General features: G+C 47.8%; 5 protein-coding genes across 5 annotated transcripts; 2 read left to right on the forward strand and 3 right to left on the reverse strand.

Annotated features, from left to right (window-relative positions):
* Window positions 1-386: 386 nt before the first annotated feature.
* On the reverse strand, window positions 387-1624 carry N7518_009682 (uncharacterized protein; the record flags this gene model as incomplete). Its single annotated transcript, XM_057190608.1, has 4 exons — window positions 387-1159; window positions 1223-1291; window positions 1345-1550; window positions 1608-1624. The coding sequence occupies 4 exons, from the start codon at window positions 1622-1624 to the stop codon at window positions 387-389; spliced, it is 1065 nt and encodes a 354-aa protein (XP_057038264.1).
* Window positions 1625-2054: 430 nt separating this feature from the next.
* N7518_009683 (uncharacterized protein) lies at window positions 2055-3389 on the forward strand (the record flags this gene model as incomplete). Its single annotated transcript, XM_057190609.1, has 2 exons — window positions 2055-2365; window positions 2420-3389. The coding sequence occupies 2 exons, from the start codon at window positions 2055-2057 to the stop codon at window positions 3387-3389; spliced, it is 1281 nt and encodes a 426-aa protein (XP_057038265.1).
* A 689-nt stretch (window positions 3390-4078) lies between these two features.
* N7518_009684 (uncharacterized protein) lies at window positions 4079-5970 on the reverse strand (the record flags this gene model as incomplete). Its single annotated transcript, XM_057190610.1, has 4 exons — window positions 4079-5010; window positions 5068-5410; window positions 5469-5739; window positions 5798-5970. The coding sequence occupies 4 exons, from the start codon at window positions 5968-5970 to the stop codon at window positions 4079-4081; spliced, it is 1719 nt and encodes a 572-aa protein (XP_057038266.1).
* A 1413-nt stretch (window positions 5971-7383) lies between these two features.
* N7518_009685 (uncharacterized protein) lies at window positions 7384-10917 on the reverse strand (the record flags this gene model as incomplete). The annotated part of the gene is made up of 5 exons (XM_057190611.1): window positions 7384-8032; window positions 8118-8292; window positions 8350-9783; window positions 10104-10407; window positions 10459-10917. The coding sequence occupies 5 exons, from the start codon at window positions 10915-10917 to the stop codon at window positions 7384-7386; spliced, it is 3021 nt and encodes a 1006-aa protein (XP_057038267.1).
* Window positions 10918-12234: 1317 nt separating this feature from the next.
* N7518_009686 (uncharacterized protein) lies at window positions 12235-13758 on the forward strand (the record flags this gene model as incomplete). The annotated part of the gene is made up of 1 exon (XM_057190612.1): window positions 12235-13758. The coding sequence occupies one exon, from the start codon at window positions 12235-12237 to the stop codon at window positions 13756-13758; it is 1524 nt and encodes a 507-aa protein (XP_057038268.1).
* Between the last annotated feature and the right edge of the window lie 355 nt (window positions 13759-14113).

The following is a 14113-nucleotide window of genomic DNA, read 5'->3' on the forward strand; positions in this document are numbered from 1 at the left end:
GCAACTTATTTGGATATAAATTTGCTGTTGAAGCTTATATGCAATTTGAAGAAGGAGGTTTATCTGGGTTGATTTCAGCCTGGTGGTGGCTAGTGGTTTTCAATTGATCCAGTCCCTTTTTAGTTCCAAGACCATTTTTTTGTTAATTATCTATGAGAATTCAAAGATCAGTACGGAGTAGTCGAGTGGACATTCTGAGACAGATTGTATATGCCATCATTTATTTTCGCCAAGGTTATAGAATGTTCTTATTTCTTATCTCAGAAATGTAGCCCCGTGGGTATAGAAACCCTAATATTACATTGGTCCTACGTAAAGAATGTGAAATAAATGATAGCAGTTTGGCTGAATAATATGGATTGAACTTGCAATCAATGCTTGAGAAATCATCGCAGCTGTGCTGCTTCAGCAATGATTGTCTCCCGCGTGGCGCTATGGAAGCTCTCGCCATCTGGTTGCCATCCTAACAGCTTTCTTGCCCGTGAAGCTCGGCCTTGACCATTAGTACCCAGGAACACAGCTCCATTAGGTATAACTACGTTGGCCTCATCGAGATTCATGGATTGCACTGAATCAGGCGAATCAATGTAACCGAGGCTATGCGCCTCTTTGGCGATCACCAAAGCGACATCTTTGAAGCTCTGAAAGGAAAAAAGAAGGTCAGCGCGGAGAAGTTGGGACATATTAGGCCATGAACTAACCTCGAAACCATTTTCCACAAAGAAAAGGCCGTTCTCATTCCAGATAGGACTGGGGGTGGCGTTGACAGCATGCTCCACCAATTTGACAAAGAGATCCGCCAGATCAGCGATGTGAACAATGCCCCATCGACTTAGTCCCCTGCCAAGGTATAGACCAACATGTTGCAGCAGAGCGGCCCGGGCCAATGAGGGAACCTGGATGCTGCGTTGATTCACGGGACCGTTACCAGTGCCAAATATGATAGGAGGGAAAAGAATGGCGGTTTTGGGACCACCTGATCCCAAGTCGAGAATGTAGTTATCCACCACCCGACGATGTTTGTACGCCCGAATTATGTCTCGGAGATCGGCAGCGTTATCCAAATCATCAACGATTTGATCCGAGGGCTCACCATATGAGTTGTTATCAACTTCAGGACCTGACAGAACGCTAGCCCCGGTAACTTGAATGTAATAGGCTGCATTTTACTTCAATTAACGATCAAACCCGAAAGAAGATATCGAAGCAGTAGACGACATACCATTCTGACGTCCGGCCAGGCCATTTGCGATCGCTTTCACGCTTTCGAGATGCTTGTTACTAGCAGCGTCTAAATGGAGAAGGTTAGTGATACATTAGGCTACCAGATGTCAATTGACCCACGGATGACAATATCGGCTTTGCGTGATTCTTTCTCAATGATTTCCACATTGTCCAAATCCGCAAGGACTACACGGACCTTGGGAAATGCAGCCAAAACTTTGCTGGCCTTTTCCTCATCTCTGATCAAGGCGGCAACCTCGTAATCTAGATGCATATGCTGTAAAGCGTGGAGGACTGCGCCCCCAATGTAGCCCGTTGCACCGGTACTAGAATTTGAGTTAGCAAAGCATGGATCATGCTCTATCAGAAATAAAGCCACTCACAGGAAGATTTGAGTCATTTTGAAACTGAAGTTGTTAGAAATGGTTCAAGTTGGACAGGCCGGAGTTTAATATACATCCCCGCGCACCAGGATAGGAAAGTCATTCCGCGGAGAGATCCAGCGGGGCCAACGACAGATTTTGGGCCATCACGACATGACAAATTTGTTTTTCGTCATTCTCTTTGTCTTCTTTGTTGTCAACTGAAATTCTAAAAACGCCAAGACAAATCCCAGGTAATAGCCTCCTTCCCAGGACAGACAAAGCCGTGCAAATGTAGTTCAAATAACCCCCTTCCCCCTTCCCCCTTTCCACATTGACAGTGCAGAAGCCATGTCATTTCTCAGTCTACCCCTCGAGGTTCTCTATCGGATTATCTCATACCTTCTTTCAATCTATGACGTGGCTGCTCTATCAAGACAATGTCGAACTCTTCACTCTCTGTGCGATATGGTAGCGCGCGGGAAGTATTACCGAATTCAAATCTGCTCAGAAAATACCGACAAGCCATTAGCCATGATTATGGATATCTTGAAACGACCTATTTTGGGTCATTACGTGCGCAAAGCCGATTCCACCAGACCGTTAAGCAACAGATATACCTCAGCCAATACGGACAACAAGGAAGTCAAATTCCAACGGGATTTGAGCAGCGAGGAGATAGGTCTCGTGCGGAAAGCGCTCAGAACTGGCGGATTTACAAGCCTACAAGAGGATCGAGTGGTCAATATGCTTATGACAAAAAGAGCAAAAGTTCATGGGTGAGAATCTCATTCGATCCTCGTCTCCGAGTGACCATCTAATCAGGTGGACAGACGCAATGTCGGCAGTGATGCATTCATCATCCAAGCCTTGGTCACCATTCTGATTGTGGTATCGCCGAATATTGTGACGATGAAAGTGGACCAACCCCGTGGCCGGAGCTACGACAATATAATGGACTTCCCGCTTGTCAAGCTCCTTCGCCAAGCTAATGCCAGTCCCGAAAACAAGTCATATCTTCGCAATCTTCGTAGTCTCCACCTCTCCGAGACAACTGTTCCACATTATGCTGGTTTTCATTTCTCATTGGACTTTGAACGCTGCTTGAGGCTATTTGACACTCTCCCGTCAATTGAGTCCGTCCGCAGTCATGGAGACAAGGAGGGTGATGATGGAAAACTTGAATTCAAAGAAAAAAGTTCTAATATCAGCAAGATCTCCCTCTCTTATACGGCAGCTAGCTCTCTCTACTTTGCGAATCTGATATGGTCTTGCAAGGTACTTACGAATTTCACGGCGAGAATGTGTGGCAGCGTCTCTATCGTCAGCCCCAAAGCATTTATAAAAGCGCTTTGTGCACACAAGAAGACACTGGAGATCCTTGATGTTAGCTTGACATATGAGATTGATCCATTCGACGAGGAAGACATCGGAGGGGGAGAAGCGGGAGACGATCATTTCAATCGACACGGGGGTCCATTTGAACGCGGAATCAGGGACGCAGAACGTGAATTCTATCAATTGATATGGACACAAGCTGGGTCACTGAAAGAATTTGTGGCCCTAAAACGGGTGAGCTTGGATATAGACTTTCTGTTATACTTCGCCGCTGGTGTTCGCAGTGGGCCTTACAAGGAGAGGAAAAGGTTTAGATTGGTAAACTGCTTACCACCTGGGCTAGAGTACTTGTGTGTTCGGAAATACCAGGCTGGCTACAACAAGGAACATGATGGGCATATAGGGAGGTTGCCTAAAAGGCCTCGCAAGCTGAAAGAGATCAAGATAACGGATGAATTTATGTGAGAGTGAAGCTTATATCAAAAATGACATAGCAGAATATTGACAATACTGGTTTCCGATGTATCTACCCCCTTGGCAGACAAACATCTCTCGAGCTCATGTTTTCTATCCAAAGTTTCCCACATACCAAATTTGACAACAACACGAAGAACAAAAAGCAAGGACATCTACGTACCCAGGAAGTTCAGGTGAAAGTGGAGGTGAGTAATGAGGGTTTGTACGGAGTCATGGAGTATTTCTCGAAAATTGAGGGCCGAGTAGAGTCGATACTAGTCTTTAGATCCTCATAGCTATGAAGAAGTGTTGATGGGAATCTTGATTTATGGAGCCTACAGCAATTCAAATCGACTAGTCTGTAGAAACCCACGTTAGTCACTGTTTAATGTGCAAGCTCGGTAATTCAAGCTGATTTTGAGTGCCGATGTACGAGTGTTAAGTTCATGGTGCGTTTGTCGGCATCTTGATGGTCTCCCAGGACTAGAAGTGAGAAATTTTCATATCATAATGATCCGCTGGTTGAAAATGTGTGAAAGGCATCTTAAAGTTGCAATATGTGTAGAATACCGTAACCAATTAATTCCAGCTACCCTGAACCGGGTTCGATCCATGATGGATTGGATCGGTTTGAGAAAGAAAGTCTGTTCTCAACCAGTCTATGTATCTTCTTCCGAGCCCCGTATTCGGCCCTCTATCTAGAAAAGGACCTTGGAAAGATCCTTGTTAGACTGTACTTTAATGTTCCTCATCATAAGCACCCAGATAATTGAAAGTCCCATCACCGCAGTACCGGCAATCATCATGTTTCGCTGGCTGAATGCATACGCATTCTGGATAGCAATACGAGCAGGCGAACCAACCGCATAACTGAGCTGTACGTCCAACGACTCGTATATATCCTCCCACTGGTCCTTCAACTCGGCAGGCAGATTCTGGCGTAGCTTGCCGGGGAGTGTATTCGTCCAGATGGCGCCGGAAACACTACTGCCCACCGCGCCACCGATATTCCCAAACGTGCTGAGAAGCGCCAACATGGCGGCATAGTCTTCATGCGAGGCCGCAGCAAGAACAGAAACCTGCTCGATCAGAATAAATGTTCCGCCACCCACAGCGAGGAAGATTTGGCACATGCACATATATCCTATATTGTGACCCGGCTGGCGGAAGTAGATCATCAGACCGCTTGCTAGGAGATAAAGAGGCAAGGCGCAGCAGAGCAGCCACTTGAAGCGACCGGTGTGTCGGATGAGAAAGCCACAGCCAATCAGCCAAATCGGGTCCATGAAATCGAAAATGGCGCTGATGTAACCGGCTTGCATCAGGCTTGTGTTGTAGACGACTTGTAGGTAGGAGGTAAAATAGCTGGCCCAGCAATAATAGGAGACCTGGTAGGTGATATCGAGTAGACATGCGCCAATGACAGTGCGATCGGTGAGTAGATAGAATGGGATGAAGGGCTTCGGAGCCAGCCATCGCTCGTAACCGACGAATGCCACGAGAACACAGAATCCCACTACCATCATAGCAATGATCTTGGGCGATTGCCATTGGCCTTCGGTGTTGCCGGCGATATTGAAAGATGTCAGGAAAAGAATCGTGCCGCCTATCATTAGGAAGATCCCAACGACTGTGTCGAAACAGGGTGAGTAAAGATGCAAGGAGTCGATTTGAGAGCGTAACTAACCATCAAATTCCATAGTGTAATACCAAATGCTTTCTGTCCAGGTTCGTATTGTCCTCTGCTTGTATTGTAATTGGCCTTTCTTGTCGGCCTTTCGTTTGGCCATTTCCCAGGTCAAAATCAGGGGAAACGCAGCGATAGGGAGAATGATGCAAATCGTGCCATACGCCCATCGCCAATTGGTTTCGTGGAATTGGTTTGATAAGGGAGAGCCAGCAAAGGCTGTGATCATGCTAGGAGAGGAGGTGAAAGCATAGGCAAGACCTCGATCACGAAGGGATGAGGTGTCTGAGGTTATCACGTCAATGCAGAAAATAGCACCGGTGAATCCGACAGTATAAAATGCCTATTTCATTAGTGATCTTGACATAGCGCTGTAAAGGGTATAGATGATGTAAACCCACCTGTGCAGCACAGTAGGTCGCAATATTGTTACAACCAGCCATCATGATCAACCCCATAATTGCAATCAAGATCATGATCACGAATCCAACAGTTCGATCAAAAAGGTTCAGGACTTTGGCGATGGGCATCAAACATGCAGCACCCATCACGCTGGTCACCACCGCAATCACGGTCAGCAGCGAGTGTTCCGAAAAGTCACTCGTGATGTAAGCGGAGAGGTTTGCAGTGAGACTGCTGTTGAGATTGTTGACGAAATACACCAGCCACATACTATATTCACATTAAATCTGACATTTGGGAACACCTTACAGCAAGCAAAGTTGCTCACCTAGTATAAGCAATAATCAGATGCTTGCGAGACCACGTAGTTGTGACTGCGTCGGCAATCTGAACACCATCTTGCTGAATCTCGCCATCTGGAATACCTGTTTCCTCTGTGTCTAAGGGCTGTGGGTGCTCCGTGGTGGCCCCTTTGACGGTGGACGTGTCCTCCGTATCCATGAGTTTGGAAGTGTCAGGTAGTTTGTGGAATCCTGGAATGAATGGTTAGAGGCGGGGGTATTTTTTAACCTCTTTCCTTCGAATATATTAAAATTTAGGTCGTTCCCATTTGTGTAAGCGAGGGTGGCGTTTCCTGTACCATGTGGGTCCTTTAATATACAATCCTTGCTGTGGTAGTATACAGGGAAATTACTCCGAGACCCCGACTTCGTAAGGTCTCAGATAGAACTCCTCATCCGAAGGAAACATCCATGGATTGTGGGGGCCTGGTTCCAAGGGTTTCTCCGAGTGGCGTGATCAGATAATTTTTTGATCAGATAACTTGAGGGATCTGATAAATTCGATCAGATTAAACCTTATTTGCGATCAGATAAATTCAAATCACCAAGACTGGGCTACCGTTGGGGAGAGCTTGGCTGCATGTACAAGCTTTCCCTTGAAACTCCGAATGTTCGAAAGAAGGTTACATGTGTCGGTTGGATCTGATTCACTCTTATCCCTGTATCAGCGTCTTGCTTCTGACCTACACAAATTGTGCTTCCCTATGTTCCAAAAGCTATGGACCGTAGAATATGTTAATTTTATTCTTCATGCCAGAGATCCTTTGCCGATTGAAAGGCTTAGACAAAGTTTCTAAAAGCTTTTTTTCTTGGTTTCGCTTTCCTACAACATAGACGCGCCATCCATGTAGCAGCAAGGCAGCAGCATTATCCATCGCCTGTCCACATGATTGGAGGGTACTTTGGCACGTTGGGGGCCATGAAAAAATGGTTCAGTTCTTGGCTATACACTTTTCACCTTGATGGTTGGAAAAGAGATTTCATTCTCCACAGTCTGGCGCAAGCCTCAAAAGTCTAAATAATGGCCAATTTATTACTGACCTATCACAGCTAGGAGGAAATCTCGGGGGTTTGCACGCGGGTGAGGCGGTGGGGCGCCTAGTCCACCCGTAGAGGAGAGTTGTCCGATGTTGGCAATGTTCACGACAAATTCTGAATCACGTCATAAAGGACTAAGGTATAATATAACATTCCGTATACACGTGTAGGGCTCCAAAGACGTGTCTGCACTAATGACTCTGAACTTCCAATCGCCAGTGAAATGACTGCAGCCGCCAAAGTCCTGCACGTTTGTGTTGCACCCATCCATGGATGACGACATCGATTACTTACCAGTTTGCCAGTTCCACATGAACGCCCGATCATTCCAATCTGTTACATATTACTAGTAGTAACAGTGAATACAGCCAGTACAAACTGATGGCCGATGAAGATTCGAGGGCCACCTTTGAAATTGAGCCAGGCCGGGGCCAACCAGGCTTGAGCATCCTCTCGTATCCTAAGAATATCGACGGGATGTGCTTGGCTTTGCCATCGACCAATTCCCGTCCGCTGAATCCACCACGTTTGCATGTCATGAGTCAAACCCCGAAGTCCAGCACTCGGATATTATGTCCCCGTGTTTGTGCATTAACCCTCTAACAGCCAAACCACTAGTCTGTGATCCGCCAATAGTAACATCAAGCGACATGAGTCCTTTCATGAGAATGTCAATTTGTCGGTCCCAGATCCCATCCGGTATCAAAAACTGCGCGTCGTCTGATAAATCAGCGTCAGAACGAGGGTGAAGTTGGAGGTCTATCACACTCTCAATGGCCCGTTGAAGAGCCGTGACAGCCAAACTCGGTGTGACATGATAAGCGATGATTGGGACTTCGGCGCCGAGTCCATTCTGGAGGTTGAAAGCTTCCTCGGCAGGCAAGTTGAGTACGCATTCAACTGCCTGTGCCACACACGAGGCTGCCTCGCGCTGGTATTCCCGGACGGTTGGGCCTGATTCTTGTTGGATGGAGCGATCAAGGTCTTTGACCACGTTTTTGAATACTTCGGCAAACAGGAAAATGCCAAGGTTCCAGAACATCACTAGGGAAACTAGGGCATAAACTGTCAGTGGGATGCCGATGATAGCATTACGAGAGAACGACGAGTCAGGGATGGTAGGAGTATAGCTTACCAAGAGATATCCTGGGAGACGTGGACAGACAATCGAACTTCCTGATGCACTGAGAGATGAAAGGTTGGAATGATTGGCTGAAGTCACGGACAGCTGCCACACTCAAGTTTATTGCCTCAATGATCGACGAGGACCGTTCATTGACAGTAACATGCCACTGGTTAGCAACGGTTTTGATGCTTATGATCTGCCTCCAGACACAAAATATTTCCGCACTTGCTTTCCGGCAAATGGGTTGGACATTGATATCCAATTCTAAGATATTTTGAGAGACTGCCAATGCTGCCACGGCCTCTTTATTTGAGAGGACTATGCGGATTTGTTTAGTTGCCTGAATTTGAGATTCCCCATGCGGAGAATACTAACCTTTTGTAGAACCCCACAGATCTGGAAGTTTGCATTGCCGATCCATCGCCAACGCTGCGCCTGTGTCGCGGATATACGCGGTCCATCGGACAATGCTTAAGCTTGCTTCAGCAAGAGCTCCATATGTAGATGACGGCCCTAGGTTCGCACAGTATTGCGTAACAAGTCCATCTAAATAGGATAACTTTTGCAGAGCTGTGTCAAGGAAGTCGTTCGGTACGAGATCCTCTCTATCAGTTATTTTAGTTGGTATAACGATCCCAACGAACATGAGTGTTGCCAATACAACTCGAAATGACCGAACGTCGTGCGCATCGTTGAGGAGTGATCTTGCCCGCACCCAAGCATCAGTGAAGGCGTTCAAGGCAGAGTCATCTCCCGCCTCTGAATTCCGAGCAAAGTGATCATAAGGAGAGCCCGCTTCAAACGAAGATGAGCTCGGTAACCATTGCATCGAGAATGCGCGAAGGACAGCCTTGAAGGCGTCATCTGATTTCTTCCGAGCAGCCGAGTCCAGTCGATTGCCATAAAGACCGCCCAAATGATCAAGGAACCGAACACTTCCTATCAAGGAAATTTCATGAGACATTGCTTGCGATGATACTGAAAGATCAAGCCGTGGTGAGATAGCGGTTACATCAACGGTTGGCCTGGCAGTTTCGGATCCATTTGAGCTCCCTGAGTCATTGTCCCCCAACCGGTAGCGACTGCCAGTCGCATAGAGATTGCAGTCGTAGTCCAAAAATCTGGATGCACTGGCTGTTGCGATTGCTTCATAGATCCGGGCGAGACGATCACCAAAGATCTTCGCGTCTATTCCAGAATTCAGCAGGTAGATGGGACTGTTGAGTGAAAGCCCAATTGTTGGCCGGTGATTATCTGATTCGAGATTTTGTCCTCGATGTAAGCGAGTCAGTTGGGATGTGGTAGCCGTAAGCTGACCCTCGCACTCGCACTCTGCTGGCACTATGTACCCAGAACGAAGCGCATCGAATGAATTAGAAGGTTCGAGGTTGGTTGAAAAGGAGTTGGCGGTATCCGCGACAATCTCATCATAATCAAGATTCAGCCAAGCCGCCATAACATCTTGGTCAGCAATAGATGCAGCATCGAATCGATTGATCGAGCTTCCAGTGATTTCCTCGATTGTTGTATCGAAGTCGTTCGATTCATTTTGCGTTGTTGGCCCACTGGTTTCCTCGCAGTTGCGCTTCTGTCGTTTTCGCGAGAAAGGAATACTGGAATGGGCTATAGCAAATTCAAACGTACATTGGCGTCTCAAACGCTGGCAATTCGTGCATATCGCATTGGGAATGCCGTCTGGATCCGACTGCACAACACATCGCCGCTTGGAACGCCGGCATGAATCACAACTTGTGTTTTGGCGCCGCGGGGGATTCACGGGAGATGTTGACGCCTTGGGAGAATTGAGGTCTCCCGGCATTCCGTGTCTACATGATAACTACAAGACGAGGTGTCCGCTGGATCGGGTTATTTCCGACGCGGCTGGATTGATTTTCCGTTCCGCGCCACGACTGATGCCTGATTATGCCTTAAATGAGGCAACCGTTAAATTCTAGATTCAAATAGATTTGAAAGAGAGGAGAATCGTCATATAAAACACAAGAATTTCAAATATGGTGCGCTTCCCAGGTCCAAGGATGTTACTGGAAAACTCCAGGCACATAGAGGCGACAAGGCATAGTCAACGTCTTCGCATGCCTAAACCTTCTCTCCGGCTGCCCTCCGAATACAATCGATGATGAAGCCCGGGTTACTCATAAATGGGGAATGGCCCTCGTCACATTCCTCCACGTCAAAACAGCCTTCGCCTTGTGCAATCATCCTCCGCTGGAACGGTTCCCGCAATGCCTGGTCATTTTTGCAGACAATGTACGTGCTCGGGATCTCACGATACGCGGTGTATGTGGCAGGAACAGTCAACGGGCCCGTGGGGAATGTGCCGAGCAACTCCACAGCCCTATCGATATCCTTCTGCTCGCAACGGTTATAAAACACGAGGTGGATACGGTCCTTCGGGAGGCTGATTGCTCCATCCTGGGGACAGATTAGCATTGAAGATATATAAGCAAAAACTCGAGTCCATACCGGTGACACATCTAGTCCACCGAGCTTTTTCTCCATCTCCTTGCTCTGACGCTCCATCTCTTCTTCCTCGGGCGTCTGCGGGACCAACTGGCCGACATGGGTTTGGCCTTTCGGCAACGCCATTGCACACATGTAGATCAGCTTGATAATCCCGCTTTTCAAACCCTGTGCGACTCTGTCCTTCTTTCCTAGACCCTTTGCTGCCTCGGACATGGCGACGCCGCCAAATGAATGTGCGAGCACGATGACATCCTTTCCAGCATCCAGTTTGCTCATAATAACTTGTCGGACAGCTTGCGCGTCTTCATTCCAGGTGGCCAGTGGGGGATTGGAGTCCACCGAAGGCAAAGTCACGGCCTCTGCATCGTAGTTGACCTTTGCGAGCTCCTCGATGAGGTGCTGGTAGTGCGCAGGTCGGTGCCATGCGCCGGGTACAATGACGATTGAGGGATTGGCCATCGTAGAGTTCTATTCAAACAGCAAAGGAATAGAGTGTGATAAATTGAGATTGAAGTAAGATAAGATGAAGCTTTTAAATATTTAGAACATTTGATACCCAAGTAGATATGGTCCCCACATCGGAGCCGCCTAAAAGTGGGTCTCTTGGTCGGAGCCGCCCCGAGCATTCAACGGTCACATACTAGTACAGAGATGTAGTTCCATCTTATGCACCCCAGAGTGTTTTGGAGGCTTGATGTCTTGTCTACGCAAAGCTTATGTGAGCTACTATCGGTGTGAGAGAATCAGACACAAGATCTTTGGATATTAGAGCACATTCATTCTTCAGGGATTACTATGTAAGAATATGGTAGCACTGATGAGACGTTCCAATACTCTCCAGAGTTGCATTGTGGTATCTTCAACAGAATATCTCCCAGCTATGTGACAATTTGTCCCCTTCACGCTTCAGGTATCATTGGATAAGAATAGACAATCTAGGTAGAATACGCATCTTCGGCTACAGCCATCCCCACCCCTCATGTATTCCGTAGGACTCGTCAAGTGGCAATGAGAGCCACGACTTCAGGAACGTCCACGAGAAAGCCCGGTTTGATGTGTGGTGCAGACCTACATGGACCCCATAACAAACATGGTAATGTTATGGTCCCTGTGGTAGGTGAAGCAGCACGTGCAACAGGACCCTCTGCCTGCGCTGTCTCATGGGGGCTACGGAGAGATGGTGGCTGAGAGGGATGGGGAGAATAGAAGAAGAAGAGAAGAAGAGTTGGGGGGAGGGCCCTTTTATACCCCCAACCCACCTGCCTTCCTAAAGTGCGACAGTTCCCACGCACCTTCCTTAATCCCAAATAGACGATCCAATTGACATGGCCACAGTACAAGAAGCTATTCAGCTCCCTGAGATACTAATCTGCGTTGTCTTTGTAAAGGTCGGAAAGTCATCTACGGGTCCACTTCTTTGTTCGATATATATTTGCGTCACCCCCGGATTCCTTTCCTTGACTGCTTTCTTTGATTCTATTTTTTTTTTAAATTTATTTGACAGTTTATATAGAATAAACCGTGGCCAGTTGCTCCCCGGGTGTCTTTGTAGTTAATTTTGTTCACTCGGAGGGGGACAAATTAGTTTATCATCCTAACAACGCGGCAAAGATTCCCTCCCCATTGCTTTCAAGCAGCACAAACTTTCACTCTTTTACCTCCCCTTCATCTACATCCCCTTTTATCCTCGTCATATTTCATCGTTGTCAACTCTTCTACGTGTTTATCCATCTTGATTCCCCCGCTATCCTGTCTCTGCTTCGTCCAATCACAGCGATGCCACTGGATCAAGTCCGCGTTTCTACGCGGCACACGCTTAACTGCGCCAATGAGGCCACAGTTGCCGCGCTCGAGTCCCCTTTTAGTCTAGGACCAATGGACCATATCGTGCCGGCTATGTTGACGATCGAAGGCATCTTCGTATACAGAAAGCCAGCAAAATTTGTAGGCGACAATTTTCTTACGATCGAGCGCTTGAAGGTGGCTGCATCGCACCTCCTGGACTATTACCCGCATTTGACTGGCCGTCTGCAGCAGAACTCAGTCAGCCAAGCTCTAGAGATTGGTAGCCTGGGTGCTGGCGCTGAGCTTTGGGAGGCGCAGTGCCCCAGGAGGCTCTCGAGTATTGCAGTTTCTGCTTTTTCAGCCCGTATCTTGGTAACTTTTCTGCCAGATTCTGGGAATGCAGTTCTTCCAATTTTTCATTCGACAATGGGCGCTGTCTCCCACAATCCTATCTTCGCCATCCAGCACACTCGATTCGGCTGCGGAGGGGTTGCACTGGGTATTCGAGTTCACCATCAGGTCTGCGATGCCACTGGGTTTATGCAGCTTGTGCGTGATTTGGCCGAGATCTACAGACAATTGCGCGACTCTTCTCCGCCAACACTCATCTCTCCCCCTGAGATCTTCTCTTATTTTAGAGGAACGAACAGCCTATCCGCCAGCCAGAAGGAGAAAGCCCTTGCTTTCAAACCTGTGGACTATTGTCTGGACGAGAAAGCCACGGACATATCTGAGGCAGACCCTCCCTCTGTCAGCAGTTATCCTCTGCGCTTCCAAGGTCAAGAGCTGATTGCAATCAAGAATGCTGCAACCGACCGCAACGCCCAGGAACCGACCTCGTTCACAAGGTTCGAGCTCATCTCAGCCTATCTCTACCAACGCATTTATCAAGCAAGACTTCAGGTTTTGCGTAACAAGGGACTCACGCCAGACGCCAAATCGCTTGAGCCACTTCGCGGCTTTTGGACAACCATGGACATGCGCGACTCCGCTCGTTTGAAGCTTCCCGCACGCTACTTTCCGAATGCCGTCTACTGCCCCTCGGCTTCCGCCTCCCATGAACTACTCGAAAAAGGCGCGCTCTGGGAGGTTGCCCAGCTTATTCATGATGCAATTCACTCGGTTGATATGAACAAAGTCAAGCAGCAGTTCGAATGGGTTGCCGCACAACCCAACAAACGTCACATCAGGTTCAAGGAGAAAGTCCCACGTGGTTGCCTCGTTGCTACACAGTGGAGTAGGGGCAAGACATACGCTGGGGTTGACTTTGATGTTACTGTCGATGCCAAGCGCATTGCCCCTTCTCTGGTGTCGCCGGCGTTTAGTGAAGGTTATCGGGTTGACGGTTTGGCAATCATCATGTCTACCGAGGAGGAGCTGCCTCGAGGCCAGCGTACCAGACGCTCTTTGGCTCCGGACAATCTTCCGTGCGCCGTCGATGTGCAGTTGACTCTGGATGGACCGGTGTGGGATGTTCTTAACACTGACTCCAATTTCGTAGCTCTCCACTCATAATCCTCAGTTCCCACTAACCTGGCTTTGGCGGTAGTGGTACAAGCCATGCTAATCTTTTAAGAGGGTTGATCTTTGGGTATTATTAGATATGTTATTCTGAAAGAGATGAACAGGCTCCCTAAGTCAAAACACAAAGCTACAACTTACAGAATGAACGCAAATTCATAGTATTGACTTTTTGCTCCTTGCCCCATTCCCGTCCGAGAAATCTCTAATAACCTATTCTAAACAGTTTCTAAACCTGCTTGGCAAGAAAGATTGAAGTCGTAGGCCTTGACTTGGGCACTCCCCAATGTTGTAGGAATGACGTCATATAGCTGCTGTAAGACAGCCTATGATTGGCTGATATTAGCCG

This window comes from Penicillium psychrosexuale (assembly GCF_028828465.1).
Source record: "Penicillium psychrosexuale strain IBT 29551 chromosome Unknown utg000005l, whole genome shotgun sequence".
Taxonomy (NCBI): Eukaryota; Fungi; Ascomycota; class Eurotiomycetes; order Eurotiales; family Aspergillaceae; genus Penicillium; species Penicillium psychrosexuale.